We start from the raw sequence: 19,594 nt of genomic DNA on the forward strand, positions 1-19,594 counted from the left end.
TATGTGTGTGTGCAATTTGGGAACATCAATTAACCTAACGTAAATGTTTTTGGACTGTGGGAGGAAACCGGAGTACCCGGAGGAAACCCACCAAGCACGGAGAGAACATGTACACAGAGACGGGAATCGAGCCTGGCTGGGAATCAAGTTCAAGTTCAAGTTCAAGTAGGCTTTATTGTCACTTCAACCATATACAGTTAGTACACAGTGAAACGAAACAACGTTCCTCCAGGACCAAGGTGCCACATGCAACATAAACTTACAACATAAATTAACAAAGAAGCTAAACTAGCTAGCTAGGAGGCCTAGTTAGCTGGCTAGCAGAGACAAGACAGATATTCCTAACATAAATTACAACATAAATTAAATTAAAAAAAAAAAAAAAAAAAAAAAAACTAACTAAAAGACTATCTACAGGTTTCTTCTTCCCAGACAACAGACAACAACATAAAGTGCACGTGCAAATGTGCAAAACGAGCAACAACAAAGTGACAGTGCGACGACAACGGCATATCAGAACAAAAAAAACATAAGACATAAAATATATCATACCCCGACCCTAGAGGTGCAAGGCAACAGTGCTAACCACTACACCACTGTGCCGCCTATTTTGTTATTTATTTATTTATTTATTTTAAATAATTACATTTACAAAAAAAAATACGGTTTTTCATTTTTAGGGCCCAAGCACTACAGGTTGCGCATGACTCTCTTGTTTTACCAAGGATTTTTTTTTCCCACCCTAGGGGTCTTAACATGCTTAAAAACTCATGAAAATTAAAAGAACTTACACTGAAAAATGATTAATAACTTTCTGTGTGGCATTATATTAAGTGACATTATATTCAGTGACATGTTCAGTTACATCACGTTCAGTGACATCACATTGAGTAACATCATGGTATAATGCTTATTTTCCAGCATCTGCGGTCTATTCTACACACATACACATCACAAATGTTAACAATCATACACACACATCTCTCTCACAATGCACACACACACATAACACATTTATATCACACACACTGGCGGGGGGGGCGGGTGATGGCACAGGTCATCAATGCTTGCGACTATTTTTATTTATTTAATCTAATCTATTTATTCATTTTTATTAAATAGTTACATTAAATAATATTATAGTTGCTAAACGTCTAACTTATCTAACACTCATTAGTTCATATTTATTAGTTCATAAAGACATTTATATAGTATGTTTATTATTCTAAGGATGAGTAAGCTGGCTGGGAATATTTGTGAATGAATAGAATTTGGCTTTATTTCAAAATATGTGAAGCCACAAACCTGCAAATCCTGCTCCTTTAACCTTGCAGTGCATAGTATTTATCATATCACAATTGTTCCACAATTTCTGTGTAATCCTGAATAAAAAACAACAGTACAGTACTGGATACAAAAGACAGTTATTCTTTTAATGCACACTGCCATCTTGTGGAGAAAAATATATTCTAGTCCAAGTACTGAGATGTTTTGTTTAGAAATGAGGTTTTTTTCTCTTTTTTTTTTTTTTTTAACAAATAATAACAATCAGAAATTATAATACAGGATAATGAAGACATAATCTATTATACCCTAAACATAATTTAAAGCAAAGCAGCCTAGCATTTTGTGAATCCTATCACTTGGATGTTTTGTGTTTTACTGTAGAGAGAGAGAGAGAGAGAGAGAGAGAGATTACCTTATAGCCACATTATTCTACAGTGGTGGCCAAAAGGCCTTATACAATAGTGAAATCCAATGTTTTAATTACATTCACAAACTTTAAAGTAATTTTAAACTTATCAAGATAATAATTAAAAAATATATTTTATACAATGAAATTGCTATACAACAATCAGAATTTAGTTTAAAGACTTTTATTCTTTAAGACCTCCTGGAAGCAGCTAGACATAGAGTCAAAAAGATATCTGCAGTAGTCTGCTGAGTTTGCATCTCCCTGTGCTTGGTGAGTTTCCTCTGGGTACTGCGGTTTCCTCCCACAGTCCAAAAGTTATGCACATTGGGATAATTGGATAATTTCCCAAATTGCCTGTAGTGTGTGTTTGTGTGTGTGTTGTGCCCTGCGATGGGTTGGCACCATGTCCAGGGTGTACCCTGACTTGTGTCCTAAGTCTCCTGGGACAGGCTCCAGGCCTTGTTTAAATAGCTTGTTTAAATATTTCCTTTCTCCTCCCAACTGTCTGATACATTTGTGCCAGCAATATATCACTGACAGGTTGTTATACTGATAAAAGCATTTGTTATTAATTAATTTAAACGACACAAATCCTAACCTTTACACACACATACACACACACAAACACACAAACACACACAAACACACAAACACAATATGAGCTATTAGAAAAAGCAAATTTAGGCAATTTTAGGCAATTTACCTAATCTGGGATTATAGCCATTTTCTAATTATTTAAACAATATGCTGAGGCATATGACACATCAAAGGATATATGCGCTCACTGTTTAGTTTCAAACAACTCTAAATAGCAGATTTTGTCATAGGAAGATGAGGGCTGGCCAGGAGGGAGGCAGGGCGTGGCCTGAGATTTCATTGGACTAGCTCAATGTCCTTTAAGACAGTCAACCAATGGGCCGCGATTCGTGTCTCAGATACTCTACCATTGCGGTAATAAATAAACTGGCCTAATAAACTTTTTAAAAAATATTAAATTATGACTGACAGCCCCAGCCCAAAAATGTGCGGTATGCCCTATGGTCAGTCCAGGCCTGCTCACCCAATAGAGCTGATGTCAGATTGAGCCCTAAATATTTGTCATGTCAACTGTGTGTGTGTGTGCATGTGTGCATGCATGTGAGAGAGTGAGAGATGTGAGTGTCTAAGTGTTAACATTTGTGATGTGTGTGTAGAATAGTAGAAATTTTATGTTAAGACCTCTAAAAAGCTGTTGTGTGTGTGTGTACATGTGTGAGTGAGAGATGTGAGTGTGTGAGTGTTAACATTTGTGATTTGTGTGTGTATATGTTTGTGATATATGAATGTGTTCATGCATGCGTGCGTGCGTGCATGCGTGTCTGTGTGTAAGAGAGAGATCTGTCTGATATGTGTGTGTGTGTGTGTGTGTGTGTGTGTGTGTTAACATTTGTGATGTGTACATGTGTAAAATAGTCAGTAGATGCTGGGAAAAAAAGCATCGCACTATGATGTCACTGAACGTGATGTCACTGAACGTGTCACTCTATTTAATGCAAATTAAGTTATTAACCACTTTTCAGCATACGTTTAAGGCATCGTCACAGCTGACCTGTTTGAAATATTAAAAATCCCTTTACAATTTTGCATCCCCCATGTCATGATCACATCAGCCCGGTTTGGTGGCGATCGTATAAATTCCCTAGGAGGAGTATATCGAAATCCATCGGATGCATTTTGGCAAAAAACAGTATGTTATAAACAGTATGTAATATACACAGGAAAACAGTATTTTATAGTGCTTGGGCCCTAAGATACAATGTACATTTCATTGTCTTTTGTTTATATATTTTATTTGCACATATTTGTGTCATTGTATTCCTCGTGTAACTGTATGCTATCTATATCTGTTATCTATTAAAATCTGGTGCAGGGAAATCTGGATTATGCAAAGTATAGGGGGCGTGGTGGCGTGGGGGGGGGAAGCGCATGGCAGTTGATGGTCTGTCGGGGCGATCCAATATCCAGCCAATCAACGATTGAGAACCAGCCACGTGACCCAAAAGTGCCTGAAAACACATAAAACCACGTGATACGAGGTGTTGTTTATGCACAGAGCTGGAGCGAGCTTGTTGACGCGCGTGAGAGTTGTTTATTATTGTGTTTAAAGAAAGAAAGAAAGAAAAATGGCGACTGACATCGAAAGGCTGGCTTTATTCGAGGAGGCGCACTACGACCAGTATGAATATTATAACCTGGATGAATATCCCTGTCATGCTGGAGGAAAAGGCAGAACGAAGAAGGAAATCGGACTGAACACCAACCGCCATTGTCCTGCAGGACACGAGAGGAAAATCGTCGAGAAATTCCGTAACAGTGAAGTGAAGAGGAAGAGAACCAAAAGCGCTTCGTCCTGAACCGACGTAAGAAATTGTATGTATATGTATAATTCAGCAAATACTTTACATACATATTTTACAAATAGTTTTTCCCCTGCATTATTTATTTACACACAGGGCCAGGATTGCCCACACTGGAGATGACTTGAGAAATCTGATCGTGGTCCGAATATACCTTGTTTAAAAAAAACCTTTTTCCTGCCTTGTTGACCGAGAACGCGCGCGCGCGTGTACGCGCACGCCTTTGAAGCACCTGACGCCATCCTGCCTCGTGAGCGCGCGTCTCTCCAGCGCTGTTGGCTGGAATCAGGTTGCAGCTGCGCGCGCACGAGTAGAGCCTTGTTTTGCTTTGGCCCTCTTTTAAAGGTGTTCTTAAGCAGTGTATTGTGGTGGTGTGTTTTAAACCTTGTGTTGGTGTTTAGAAATCACTTAAATCAATAAAAACACTGATTATATCATTGGTATATGTCTTTTTTTAAATCTACAGTTATGTTTGCCAAGAAAAATAAAATAATCTCAGCTCTAACCAAAGGCACAATGTGCACATGAAAATGATCAATGCAAAATGGTAAAAAAAAAAAAATTCTTTGTGCATGGTGTGGATACACTGATTCTATAAAACAGCTGATAATTGCTCTTGCAAATGATCCAATACATGAGACTTGCAAATATACACTGATCAGCTATAATATTACTACACACCCCCCCCCACCATTATTGAGTAGGTTCCCATTTTTTTTCTACCAAAACAGTAATCTGTGTGTTCTGACACGTTTCTATCATAACCAGCATAATCATCCTTACTTTGATCTACATTAGCTCTCCTATTGGATTGGAGTTTTGTTATAAACGTATTGTCATATTAATAAAAAAATCCAGTGTCGTAGTAGAGAGAGCAAATATTGAACGTTGCGTTTCAGAATGTAGTGCAACTACAAAGTGATCCACAAGTCTATATCTTTAGATAAGCATATATTTAATCTAAATTAAACACATCTGAATTCAGTTGAAACATAAAATGTCAGTGTAGAAGTTTAAACCAAAAGTCACAAGCATTTAGTATATAAATAATGGACACCATTCGAATAAAGATGATCATATTTTGATGTTAGAGTGGATTTATACTTAAAAGGTCCCAGTGGGTTTCAGAGGCTCTCAGCTCCGGTCCAGCACTGCACATTGAAGTGTTTTCTGAGCTTCCATCACATTTGAGAGCTGGGTACAAGGTGGGGAAGGTGCTATTCTTATCTCATTATCTTATCAGAAGTCATGTTAGGGGTAAATATAATTGTTTGAACCCTTAATGAGAGGTACGGTGGCTTAGGGTTTAGCATTTTTGCCTTGCACCTCCAGGTTCCGGGTTCGATTCCCACCTTGGGTCTGTGTGCTAAAGTTTGCATGTTCCCCCCGTGCTTCCCCACCTCATGCCTTGAGTACACTGGAATAGGCTCCAGGCCGCTGCAACACTGTAAACAGGATAAAGCCGTATGAACAATGAAAGAGAAACCCTTCATGTTTGTACATACACACCAAATATCTACAAATGATTAAAAAGTGATTTTCACAGCATAGTGCTTAAGATAAGCACAAATATCTTGTGGTTCTTATAATGGGATATTTCCATAAACCTAGAACAAGCATGTTTAGACAGCAGTATTCAGTGTGCAGAAACAGGCAACACCCACAGGAGGATAAAATAAGCAAGGTTGCTTCATGTCCTTCATGACTCAAATAAGCCACTTCCTCAAATAAGCAACCTCGCAGGCATCGCCTTCTTTATGTGGAAAATTCCATTTTAACAGAAAAGAGAACTGACAAAAAAACTCCACATTGCTTTAATTAAGCATATATACCTCAATGTGTCATTTATTTGGTAGTTTATTTTCGAACAACCTTCGGTGAAGGCACAAGAACTCAACGTTATAGTTTTGAATTCAGCGTGTAAACAAACCAAGAAAAGAATTACGAATTACCTCGAGTACATTTGGATATGGAAGTGTCAAGTCATCGTTTGGATGAAGGTCCATGCTCCAGACATTAAACAAAATCTTTGTTAAAAACAACCAATTCTAATGATTATACTAAATATATATATATTTGAGGTATTTTCAGCATTCCAGAGAAACCTGAGTGGCCTTATTCCGTGTTAATCATACACCATGCATAGCATATTAATAAAGGAGGATTTGTTATGTGTACAGTCTGTAGCAGGTGAAAAAAATGTGCAGACTTAAAGGTTATACAAATATCGGCATGCATAGGCTTGTGTCAGTTTTGTGTACCAGATACTAAAGTGCGCTAAAATATCTACTTAAAGGGAAAAAACCCTGGTATCTGTGGTGCCACAGAACTTTTAAAGGATGGACGGGGTGAACATCCAATTAATCAGGGCTGAGACCACGAAGAGTGTGATGAAATAGTAGAGCAAGCATGACACTGGGAAAGTGGGCTGAGGAGAGCATGTGGTCTTTCTTGTCTGTCGATTGCGTTGTTTCTATGTTTAGAAAGATTCGAGTCGTCTGGCTTTCTGACTAGCGGATTTCACTTTCATCCAAATTTCTTTGAGTTTAATCGTAGAACTTGAGGGTGTAACGATCTGATGATTTCAGTCAATTCACTGATTTAACAGGCAACAATCATTATATATATATATATATGTATGTTAGTTATTATCTAAAATTATTTAGTTATTTAAAAAATTGTAACTATTTTAATACATTTGTTTATTCTTTTTTGATTAATAATCATTAGAAAAAGATATTAATATCTATCTATCTATCTATCTATCTATCTATATATATATAGATAGATAAATGGATAGATAGATAGATAGATAGATAGATAGATAGATACTAATATCTTTTTCTAATGATTATTAATCAAAAAAGAATAAACAAATGTATTAAAATAGTTACATTTTTTTAAATAACTAAATAATTTTAGATAATAACTAATCTAGCTCTGATACAGTAACTAACCCCAGATTCTCAACAAAGTTGGGCACGCATCTGAGAATATTAAATTGCTAAAGACATCATCAATTTCCAAATTGTTGCCTTATAAATCAATCATAGTCGTATCCACTAAAAGCCTGAGCTTTACACCCCCATCTGGCCACTTTACAAATAAATAAAGTGGTTTTCTCAGATACCCATCAGTTAACTAAAATAACATACTGTATTTATTTTCTATGACTGTAAGGGCATTTTCTATCAATTCTACATCGACATCAATTATGCATTGACGATTAATCGGCATGAAACATCCACTGAAGTTTCAGTTACCATTAATAATAAATGCCCACATATTAGATTCAGAAAATATTTATATATATATATATATATACTGTATATATAAAGAAAGTCTGAAACAGGGGGGTGTAGATAATACGAGACATAGGATTAAGGCAGCTGTTACATGCCAAGCATCCAGTCAACATGTGGGCCTTTGTTCATACACACATTTACTGAGATCAGGCTGTTTCATCAACACATGTAAGCAAAAACGAGCTCCAGAAACAGCACGGCCACTCAAGTGGTGCATCATGAACCGGGGTGCTTTGTAGTTAAAGGAAACATGCAAGCATTCATAACAAGGTAAGCTCAAACAGGCAAGTAGGAAAAAGAAAGAAAAAAAGCTTCCAGCATCAAACCACCGGAGGATGTAAATTCGTCAAAAGCTTTCGGAGCATGTGCAAAATGTGTCATTGGTACAAAATACAACAAAACACATTTATTAGTAAAGTCATTTCTTAAGGTTCAACGGTCCACGTTTACTTGTCTTCAAAAGATTCAGCGGTGCTTTATTCGATCAAGTTTCAGATGAGGAAACAGTCATATCAAGCTCCTTTGTTGGACTTCTGATATCTTGATGATATTTCCCCAATCCACTGAGGCTTTATTAAGAGGAATTGTCAAAAATTTCCTCCCCCGACACCCTGTTTAATGTTCTTACTTATTACATCATCAGAACAAAAATATGAATATGTAAAGCCTCTCGGATTGAGTGGCGAAACATCTTCAAGACTGGTCTAGATATTCCTGCAACTCGCCTGTTAAACTTCCCGAGAAGCCCCGGGCTGTACTAGCTCTTTGCCGTGTGGAGTTTCCGCCGGAAATACTCTGGCGCCGCTTCCTGTAGCCAGTCGGCATCCACCAGGCACAGGTCCCTCATGTAGCAGCGTGACGTATGAAGGAGTTCGTTGAAAACCACATAGGCCGGTTTGGCCTGGAACAGGACGGAGGACGGGTGGATGGCAACAGGCTGGTGGGTGTCCAGAGCCACGTAGGTGCCGTCTGGCTGCAGTTCAGCGGCGTTGGCGAACATGCCGTGTGCCAGGCAGCGCCGCACGTTAGCCAGTTCAGACAGTGAGGATTCGAGCTTCAGTCCCAGCTATAGAACAAAAAAGGAAAGATCGTCATGGCGAAAGTTCATCCTGCTACAAAATGAAGACCTTGTTTGTCCACAGGATTTAATCACTAAGTACCTTAATGCAAATGTCCCTCAGCTGGGCTCGGACTTCAGCAACAAGACCCATGTTTCTGCTGTTTACAAAGTTCTCCCTACACCACTCCTGCAACACCAAAAACATTGAAGAGTGAACTTATGTAGGCTAAAAACACCTACATTACATCTTTAAGCATGAACCAGTGAGAAACAGGTGCAGATGATAACCGATGATCAGGTCAGAGATTAGTATCCTGGCGATACTGAACGCTGAGCGGTTGGAACAGACGAGAGGGGAAATGAGGCTGCTGCTGAGATTATTACAAAACATTTCAAATCTTTAGGCACTTTGTTGTCTGTCACTGTTAAACATTAAATGTAATTTTCAGAATTTTAAAATTTAAAGTTAATATGAAGAATTAAGGGGTGGCTACTAGCCTCAGAAATGGATCGTTGTGGGGGCTATAAAGGAACCGTGTATGGAATAAAGTGAGTCAATCTCTCCAAACTATGGCTACGAGCCCAACCAGGTAGGTGTGTGTGATCAGTTGAACTCTTGAAAAAACCTACCTTATTTCCACTGACTTTCTTGAATGCCCTGTAGATGGTCAGCAGGGTCATGTGGTCTCCTTCACTGGAGATGAATTTTTTGCGCACAGCAATCACCTCGTCTCGCCGGGCAGGTGGGTTGTAGAGCACCGAGTCCACGGAGAGCAGAGAGACAATGGTCAGAATCTCCTCGGTACAGGAAAAGTCCGGAGAGATCAGGATGGTCTGCAAAACCATGTTACAAATATCTAAGTCACACAGACGATTACAAACATAAGGAACTCCCTGGCGGTGGATCTGCACTGTGCTTGGATGCTGCAGATTGTCCCTTGAGCTTATATCCATTTTTTTATGCTATGATGGTATAGATCACTTGGGATTCCATTTTCAACTTCAACAGATTTTATTGTGAATTAAGATGTGAAACTGATTGACATTTACAGATGACGTCAAGCATAGTAAAAGGTCTGAATGGTGCAAATGTTTTAAAGAAGGCCGTACGTCCATGAATGACGTCTGAATTGTGGCCAACTTGGGGGAGACACATCTTGTCTGTAGGAACTACAGTATAAACACATTCACGAACACCACTTGTACATTACTGAAACTCGGCTGGGAGTTACTGCCACATCCCCCCCGTACAGTCCAAGTGATTTTCACATGTTAGGGCCATTAAAGGAGTTCAAACATGAATCATGGCTTTGGTGTACTGAGAAAACTTGATGGTATCCAAGCACTAGTGGAACACTGGGATAAGTGCATTAGCGTAGCAAAGTAATCCCAGGTTGACTTCTTACTTTAAATATGACTAAAACAAAGCCATTTAAAAAAAAACTATTTGACATTTAGTTTTCCAATGAGCAAAATCTAAGCCAATCCATTCATCTCTTAGTTACAATCACAGTTTTACATGAATCCTACTTACTTTCAACTCCTGGTTCTTGAGAAATCACCTAATCTTGCATGAAAGATGCACGTACAGATGGACAAACCAAACTCAAAATACCCTCACCGCTGCGTCAGAGGCATAAACACACATGCAGCATCAGGATCAGCCCATCTTACTTTAGCAAATCGAGGTTCCAGGGGAAAGCAGGCCATCTTCTTGCCCAGAGGAGTGAGGGAAACCTGATCATCCTTTCTCTCCACAGCTCCCAGGAGATCCAGCTGCTCAACCGCCATCCGCATCGACTCTGTTCAATCACACAAGGATCAGTATTGCTGCAGATATCGGCATGCATGAAGGTAGTAAGACTTCAAATGTCTATTGGTTTTTGTTTGCACACAAAACCCAATAGACATTTGGAGCTCAACAACTATGAGCTAAACAACTTTTGCATTGCATGTCATGGGCTCAATTCATGGTCTCATGGGCTCTACTCAACAGAAGGTCAGTTATTTTGGGTCATTTGCAAAATGCATCCATTGGGTTTTGATGTACTCCTCCAAGGGGAGTTATATAATCGCCATCAAACCGGGCCGATGTGATCTCAATACATTGAGGATGCGTTAAACCTATGCCGAAAAATGGTTCTTAACTTCCTGTGTGACATTATATAGAGTGACATCATAGTGTGACGCTTTTTTTTCTGGGGCCTTTTGGGGGATCTAAACATAAAATTCTAAAATTATGTCATAATGGTATTGGTATGTTCCCTTTAAATGCATGAGCCCACTGTGCCCGTTGTCTCTCTGGAGCGCCCGGTTGGCGATGGGGCAGGGTGCTGGGGCCCGTTGCTTGCAACTATAATTATTTACTTATACATAATAACTTATACATTATTAACAACCAATAACAATAATTACTAAATTAACCATAAGGGCCTAGTACAAAACGTGACACCTCTCTCATTTTTATCAGTAAATATTAAATATATGAAATATTGAGGCTGCTTATAATTTTAAAAGCAGTGTGCTTCCAAAAGAAACTGCACTAATTATTAATATCATATAAAAATAGAACTAGTTGGCACCCCATACATGTTTAAGATCAGAAAAGTTACTGCAGATTTTATTTATTTGTATTATACTTATATATTATATGAATTTTTGGACAGGGTCACGAAGAGTGCCAAGAATTCTGCTTATATTTACTTATATTAAAAAAGCCATGTCTCTAACCAGGTGAGGGCTTGGACATGAAGTCAAAGTTGAGCACATCAGGAACACCCAGAGCCAGCAGCTGTAGTATTACACCAGCCAAGTTACACCTATAGTGCACACAGAACAGGCAAGCAAAGACAGATCATCATAATCATTATAAATTATACTACATACATTTAAAGCAATTGTGGCATTTTTTTACAGTGTAAGCTGTAATCTTGAATGAAGCCAATTAACAGAAACACAGCACAATGTCAACAGATGAATCACCGTACCGTTGGATTTCAGGTACGGTCATGTTTGCTAGGTTGTCGAACTCATTTTCAGTGTAGAGGCGATAACAGGAGCCAGAGTCCTCTCTCCCTGCCCTGCCCGCCCGCTGCCAGGCCTGCGCTTTGGACACCCGCTGCACAGCCAACACCTCCAGACCACTGTCTGTTAATGCACAAGACAAAAACAGCATGCACATGAATCAGGAAGAAATTAAATATGCACATTTATGCTTGCCTTCAGACTATTAATCAATCCAACATGTAGTAGTAGTGCATGCAATATCACTAGTGCCTGAAATGAGATACGGTCATATGTGTAAGTGATAAACACACTACAATATAATACGGGTTATGATAAGGTACCGCTTCACCACATGGTACGTAGATGGTATTGCATCCGCACAGACGGTATGAAAATGATTCATGCTTGATTCAAGTACTGTCAGGTTCATACATTTTTTTGAAACAAAAATAAGTGTTTTGGCATTTGGCCTCTGTACCACATACCAAACCACACTGAATTTGAAATAAACCTTCAAGACTTTCAGCTTTTATTCATGACATTTGAAAAAAATAATAAAATGCAGCATTAACCATCATACTTTGCGGGCTCATAAAGAATGGAACAAACTGATTACAAAAAAAGACTAATTTGTTCTAATGCTTAGAGGAAAATACTTTGCATCAACTACTGCCTGAAGCCTGGCACCCTTGGGAGTGATCTTTGCTCACATCGTGGTTCATTTCAAATACAAACTGGTGGTGCACAGAGGCCAACTGCCAAAAAAAGCCACCTTTGTTTCAGAATTTAAGGCCCCGACTGTAGAAAGTGAAAAGTAAAGACCTAAATACATTTTACATTACTGCAACAGAAATGCTATTTTCTTATTGCCTGCTTTCAAAGAAGGTGCATGATTTGTTTGGGTGTAATTCATAACTTTTAACACAATTGCATTAACTGTACTTGTTTAGTGCTTTAAACATCCATATTAAGATTTAACCAATGTGGACAGGGCCTAAACACAAAATGAGCATGTTCACGAAGATGATGAATTCTATCTTCGACAGTTCCTTAATCTCCTGTTCATAATTGCTTACCATGCATAATTGTTTATTTTAACCCCACAGTCGTGTTACACAATATTTTTGCACCTGCCACTGATTATTCCTCAAATTTTGTTGCATCTAAATTATGAACAAACTAGTAAACAGGTTTGAGTGCCGGATGCTAGTTTCAATTCAGTACATGTTTTAATGTTTGCAAATCACATTTTATATATTATGTACAAACCTGAAAGTAACGTATCACAGGGAATTTAAGAAAAACAGCAGTTTCCCTTTAATTACCATTATGAATAAAATCTTTTATGTAATGTGCATGGTCATAAAAATCCTGGAAAAAAAAAAATCATAGAATGCAAAAATCATAGAATTTAAAAATAAATAAATGAATAAAAATTGGAGTTCTAAAAATGTTTAATGCTCTGTAGTGTCTGTGTATCAGTGAGATGGTGGTAAGGTTTCATCTGATTGTTCGGTGGAATCTGTCCAATTAAAGCTTTCTGTGCAGCGGATATGTTGTAGATTTGAGTCCTTTGGCATCTAGGGCCCTCTTCAAAGTCTTAAACAGATGCTCGTCCAGAAAGCAAGTTAATCTAAAACCATACAGAGGTTTTAGGGACATGACTTACAAACATTGTCATGCAAGATCACAAGGCCCTTGGATAGCAGTCATCTGTGTTTATTCTGTTTAGGCTCCAGCTCTTTCATAAGCCTCTCACTCAAACGAGCACTGTTGATTGTTGAACCAGACTTTTTCCAGCTGATGGTTGCCTGTAAAACCTTTTCTTGGTTGCTGATTGAGGATGTTTCTATGCCACACTATGCTGTTTACTCTCAGGCTCATAGTAATAAATCCATCCAGAGTTTTTATATAGCCGAAGTGCGGATAACTTTTCACCCTCACATTTTCTAAAGATAAAGCTCTATTGTTAAATCCTGTATCGACTGCGTATGACCCGTGTTCAGAGCTCTCACCTGGGTTATAGCGCTTGGCCTTCACCATTCCCGTGTCAATGACGTATTTAATCCCAGAAATAGTTATAGACGTCTCTGCGATGTTGGTTGAGAGGATGACTTTTCTGCAGCCCTGAAATGTGTGAAGAGAATGTTGACAAATAGAACAAAAAAACTCTCGTTGTTCGACCAGAAGGAAACCATTTTCCTTTGGGGTATGGGTACGAAATGTAAGTAAATGTTATACTTTATTGTTGCTACTTTGCTTATACTTGATCTGACACTTGGACAGAAAAATCTTTTTCTTTTTTATTTATTTTTATTACTGGTGCTCACAGGCTAATTATTCTTTTTTTTTTTTTTTATGGTGCTTGCGAACTGCCCCAAAAATCCTGCAAACTTAACATTGAGGTTAACTGACGGATTCTAACGCAGGGCAATAATTTAGTAGAAATTTTAAATTTACCACATTTGAAGAGTCTTGCAAGGTGCGTCAGAACATACCCCGCAAGAAAGAATGAGTTGCACCTGTGGGGCACAAAAGATGCCCAAATTTGCCCCATTGACATATAATGCTAACTTCCATAGGAACTTTGAAACTGGACCCAAGTGTGGATCCCATTGGTTGCCAAGCAACATGCTTATCACATTGGAGTCATGCTAGCAACATGCTAATGACGTGTTGACGATATACTAATCATATTAGCATCACGCAAGCAACGTACTTAGAATATTCGCATCTTGCAAGCAACATGCTAATCACATTAAAGTCATGCTAGCAACATCCAATGTGATTAGCATACTGCTTGCAAGATGCTAACATGAAGTTAATATAATTAGCATGTCGCTAACATGATGCTACCATGATTAGCATGTTGTTAGCAACAGCATTAGCATGTTAGCAAGATGCTAACATGATTAGCGTGATGCTAGCATAACTCCAAAGTGATGCCAAAATAAGTGCCAGCAACATGCTAAACACGTTAGCATCATGCTAGCAACATGCTAACATGGGGTTGGGCTCATTTAACTCAGACAACCAATTGGTCTCTCAGGATCATTGTGATGCTGTCAAGCCACGCCCTAGGCCCGAGTTTTGCCACAGCAAGCACCACTCACGTTTTTGTTTTTTTTTTCAGAAAATTTACCTCTCTAATTGTTGTTACTGTTAGTCAGCACATGCCTAAAACAACATTAAGCTTAATTTAAAAGCTGACAGCCAAATAAGTGCCCCTGAGTAATTCCGTGATTCATAAGCTAAAAAGAAAATTCTCATGTCAATGATTGACAGGTTATTACTATATAATAGCCATTAGTTCCAGCATTACCGAATGAAGGTTTACTACGTTCAAATGTTTATGCATTAAATAGCTTACTCTTCTATCAGTTCTTCTCCATTTCTTGTTAACATGCTTTTAAATAATAAAAAAAATCTAATCAACAAGGAACCATCAAAGGGTACCTTAGGTGCAGACTGGAAGACCCTGAGCTGCTGGGCTGGAGGAAGCGATGCGTACAGAGGGATTACGACCATGGGTCCGCAGGTTTCAGGCAGGTGCTTGGCGATGTCCCGACACGTACGAGACAGAGCTTCGATCTCCTCCTGACCCGTCATAAACACCAAGACATCATGGGATGGAGGAGCTTCCTGTGTAGCCAACAGTTCACGTTACCGCAAATATATTCATCAGCCAAAGTATTATAATGAAACAAACGTTAATCAAACACTTTCTGCCTTTATATCAAAGGTAACAAATATAGTAAAAATCATCACCAGTCAGATTATCAGGAAAGACAACAGTATGTAGATACACAAAGTCGCTCATACTATCGACAAACACCATAATTGGTATTAATGCACATACTGGGAGTTAACAGAAAGTGTATTCTATGAGAATATGTGAGAAAGGGACTGACCTGGTGAATCTGAAAGATAGAGACAAGCGCTGCGTGTAGGTAATCAGACTGCGGCTGCTTCGTGTAATAGATCTGAATCGGATGCTGTCGACCTTCTAAGTACAACACGGGAGCCTTATTAAAATACTGAGAGAACAGGTCTACGTCCATGGTGGCAGACATCACAACAACCTGAAAATTATAACACAGATATAAAAAATAAATAAAATTTGAAAAATAAAAATATATATATATATATATATATATATATATATATATATATATATATATATATATTTCAGTGTACTATTTCGTATTATCAGTATAAAAAGATTACACTCTAACTCAAGCACTCATTCTCTATACCACTTATTCTGTGCAGGGTCATGGGAGGCCTGAAACCTATCCGAAGGGACTTGGGGCACTAGGTGGGGTACACTATAAACAGGGTGCCAGTCCATCTCCGCGCACACTACAAGCAATTTGGAAATGCCAGTTAGCCTAATCTCCATGTCTTTGGAGTACACACAGATCCGAAGGCGGGACTCCAACCTTGAACGCGGGAGGTGCAAAACCACAGTGCTAACCATAACACCACCATGAGGCTTAAAATTATTGTTTATTTAAAAAAAAAATTTTTTACAGATTTTTGAAATTAATTTAATTACATGCCAAAAAATGTAAGTGTGCAAGTAATAAAAAGAAATGACTAGAAATACGTTAAACAATATTAGATATGGTGTGTTGCAATTGTAGAACTAGAAATACTAGATAAATTAAATAACATTGACTTTTTTTGCAGCAATTTGTGATAAACTGGCTTTTCTGTGGGATCGGACCGGACAGGCTACAATTTGCTCCCCACAGGCATAAATGAGTCTTGGGTTCTTACAATCCTGTGACCAGTTTACTGGTGTATAATTGATAATCAATCTTATTCAAGTGACCAGGCGATGGTGTTGACGTTATGGCTGATTAGTGTGTTGTGGTTTGTATTATGTACCATAAAAACGTTTTCAAATCTTGTAAAAGGGGTCAGGCGTCGCTCATATATATATACAATTTATTTATTTTTTACATTTTTTAAATGGCCTATCCCCAAACCTTATTCACCCATATCACTTTCTCACCTTCAGAGGGATCTTATTCTGCTCTCTGCGTTTGCGCTGTGCGCTCTTGACCACGCCGAAGAGAACATCAGTATGCACTGTGCGCTCGTGAGCTTCGTCCAGAATCACCACTGTGTACCGTAAAAGTAGTGGATCTCCGATCGCCTCTCTTAGCAGCATGCCGTCAGTCATGAACTTCAGCTTGGTGTCTGGGGATGTCACATCCTCAAATCGTACTGTGTAGCCCACCTGTAAATTTGGTGAATTGATGTTTTTGAAAAAATATAGCTTAAGATGGGACCAAATGAATGAACGACATCATATTCTTCTAAAACATGCGTGAATGATTCCTTAACCCACCAGTTTCCCAAGCGGAGTTCTCTTTTCCTCGGACACGCGCCCTGCCAGCGAGATAGCGGCTACACGTCGAGGCTGAGTGATGGCGATGGTGCCCTGCCGACCGATGCCAGCTTCGTAGAGGTACTGAGGGATTTGAGTGGTTTTACCCGAGCCTGTCTCTCCTGGAGAATAGAACAAACAAGCAACCAGAAAGTTTTGTACTTTGTATGGACCAACTCTACAGCATATTATGATGCCTATATTATGAAATTCATGCTTCATTGCAATCATGTCACATCAGAATTAGAGTAGAGATCATCATCTCTATGGATTCGAAAATTAATCATTTCTATGTTATGCTGTTTTATTTGATCTATGAGGGGGGTATCAGAAAGTTTTGAGATTCACACGCCACAGATCCAGTCGCTTTTGGCGTACATCCTCCCTCACACACTTTAAAAACCTGCCAGCAGAATTCACTATAGACGTCTGGACGATGCACAATACCGCAAACGTTAAAAAAGATGATGAGCAAGCACTTGGGCAAGCTGTGCTGACTTCCCTTGCCTTTTTGGTTGTGGAAATAATGGTCTCTTCCACTGTGAAGACTGTTGCTTCTTCTCAGGGTCGTATCTATACAATCAAAACGATTTATTGCAGTATCATCGTAAACTTTTTGATACCACCTCGTACTTGTACCTGATCAGTGTCACTGTTATGAAAAGTTCACAAACATGGTAGGCGGACTTGATTTAAACACCCAGTGAGTTTAAACTAAGTCTTGCCAGAAAAATGTTTAGGGTTGTTATATCTTTATGCTTACATATCATATTATAATCTATATTATGGTGTCTAATCAAGTGCTACTTTTGTGTATCTGAGTTTCTGTAGACTATTGTGCTACAGCATACACAGTATTATGGAGACTCTTACCGATTAACACGGCACTGTGCAGCTGTCTAAGCTGGTCGATGAGCTGAGACTTGGCCTGGTAGATAGGAAGCTGTTTCCTTTGCACGTCTATTGGAGTCGGCGCATTTCCCTTCTTCGGCAGCAGCATCCCAGGCTTCTTGTGTGAAGGGAAGAAAGGGGAGCCCGGCTTAAATTTCTTGGCCGGAGGAGGATCGGGGTCGTGGGGCATGATCCGGAAGATTAACCCGTCCTACTCACACTTCCTCTTAGATTCCGAACCCAAATAGCAAAGGTTAAAAGTGTAAACAAGGCCTTCGCCACTCTGCGGCTGTTGATCTAATCTTAAAGGGAATCGCCTCTCACATGGCGCACGCACGGACGTCGCGGGGAATTGACGTCAGAGTCTATCGAGGCTTGATTTACAAAAGAGTCGACTCCCTAAAAGATTCAAAGAATCGACTCGTTTGTTAACCAAGCCTCGCTAGGCCTTGTAAGCATGTAAGCGAGTGTCTATGCGAACGTATGAGAGAATAGCTGGAAATTAATGTTCATAATGAAGTACATATACTTCAAAAATATATATATTAATAAATATAATGTTTTCTCATGTTTTGCTTATTTTTTGTACCAGAAGATAACTATACTACAGTATATACAGGTATACATACAGTACTATAACTATATCTGCTGAGTCATAGGGCGGTGTAGCCACAGACTGGTCAGGGCCACAACATTAAAGCCACCTGATCGTCTTAATGTTGTGGTGGACTTATTTGTTAGATGAAGAACAAACATTACTGTTAAGAATGTACTGTATAATAAAGGTGATACAGTGTCACTTTCCACAGCAGACACTTTAGGAGGATATGTTTAACATCCAAAAGTTGTGGTCACAACTTTACTGTGCAATAAATGTTGTTGTTATATGATGGCCATGAAATGTTTTTTTTTCGTTTTTTTATCTCCATTTTTTTTTATATTAAAAGGTATAATGATAATATTAAAATAGTGAAGAAAATGTTGATAATTAATTCAAGTTGTGTATGTTATTTCCAGGAAAACACCAGAAGCATTTGTTGATTTTTGTTCTCTGTTTTACATCCATGTACATTTCAAAGGACTAGGTTTGATAGTGTTGATTTGTCATAATGTGTCTCTTTAAATTCTTATTGTACATTATTTCAGATAAAATAGGTTATCCAAATATATAAAAGAGTATAAATCAAATAAAAATTACAAAATCAACAGGTGTCTGTGGAACTGTTTTACCTGAAAACGTCTTCAAAGATGGACAAGTTGTTTTCGATCAACATTGTGGAATGACTTTCAATCTTTTTGCTGAATCCATAGATGAACAAAACATGGGTCACTCCAAATATCACAAGTTTTTCATTCTGGTGTAAGACTGATACACAAATCGCAGCATAGGCCTCCCAGGAGGCTTCCGAGATGGGGTACATCCTGGACAGGGTGCCAATCCATCGCAGGGCATACACACACTCACATGCTCATTTACATACTACGGGCAATTTGCGAACACCAGTTAGCCTAATCTGCAGGTCTTTGCACGATGGGAGGAAACCGGAGGAAACCCACAAAGCACAGGGAGAACATGCCAGAGTCTGGCCTGGAATCGAACTTGGAGGAGACAAGTGCTACACCACCGTTCTGCCTAATATTAGGCTATTAAAATGTTTAAGAGGTATCAATTACTTTTCTAGGCATTGTATACTCCCAAAATTGTGTGTTGTGTTGCAGAAGGAGAATGCAGTCTAATCACCCTTGAAAAGGTATTGGCGTTTACATCTGGAGCATCATTATGTGTTTTTTAGTTCCCCTGGAATTTCCACCCTGTCCCCAAATTCAGTTACTTCATGAAGC

The 19,594-nt window shown here is 38.7% G+C and overlaps 1 protein-coding gene across 1 annotated transcript; it reads right to left on the bottom strand.

The window, feature by feature from the left end:
* Positions 1-7,035: 7,035 nt before the first annotated feature.
* Positions 7,036-18,069, bottom strand: dhx33 (DEAH (Asp-Glu-Ala-His) box polypeptide 33). Its single transcript, XM_053486008.1, has 12 exons — positions 17,735-18,069; positions 16,823-16,983; positions 16,484-16,711; positions 15,375-15,545; positions 14,920-15,105; positions 13,479-13,590; positions 11,445-11,604; positions 11,188-11,276; positions 10,132-10,259; positions 9,088-9,291; positions 8,558-8,644; positions 7,036-8,463 (listed from the first exon to the last, which is right to left on the bottom strand). Exons 1-12 carry the CDS (start codon positions 17,940-17,942, stop codon positions 8,155-8,157), a joined length of 2,043 nt encoding a protein of 680 aa, XP_053341983.1. The 5' UTR covers positions 17,943-18,069; the 3' UTR covers positions 7,036-8,154.
* Between the last annotated feature and the right edge of the window lie 1,525 nt (positions 18,070-19,594).

Source organism: Clarias gariepinus, chromosome 24, assembly GCF_024256425.1.
Source record: "Clarias gariepinus isolate MV-2021 ecotype Netherlands chromosome 24, CGAR_prim_01v2, whole genome shotgun sequence".
NCBI lineage: Eukaryota > Metazoa > Chordata > Actinopteri > Siluriformes > Clariidae > Clarias > Clarias gariepinus.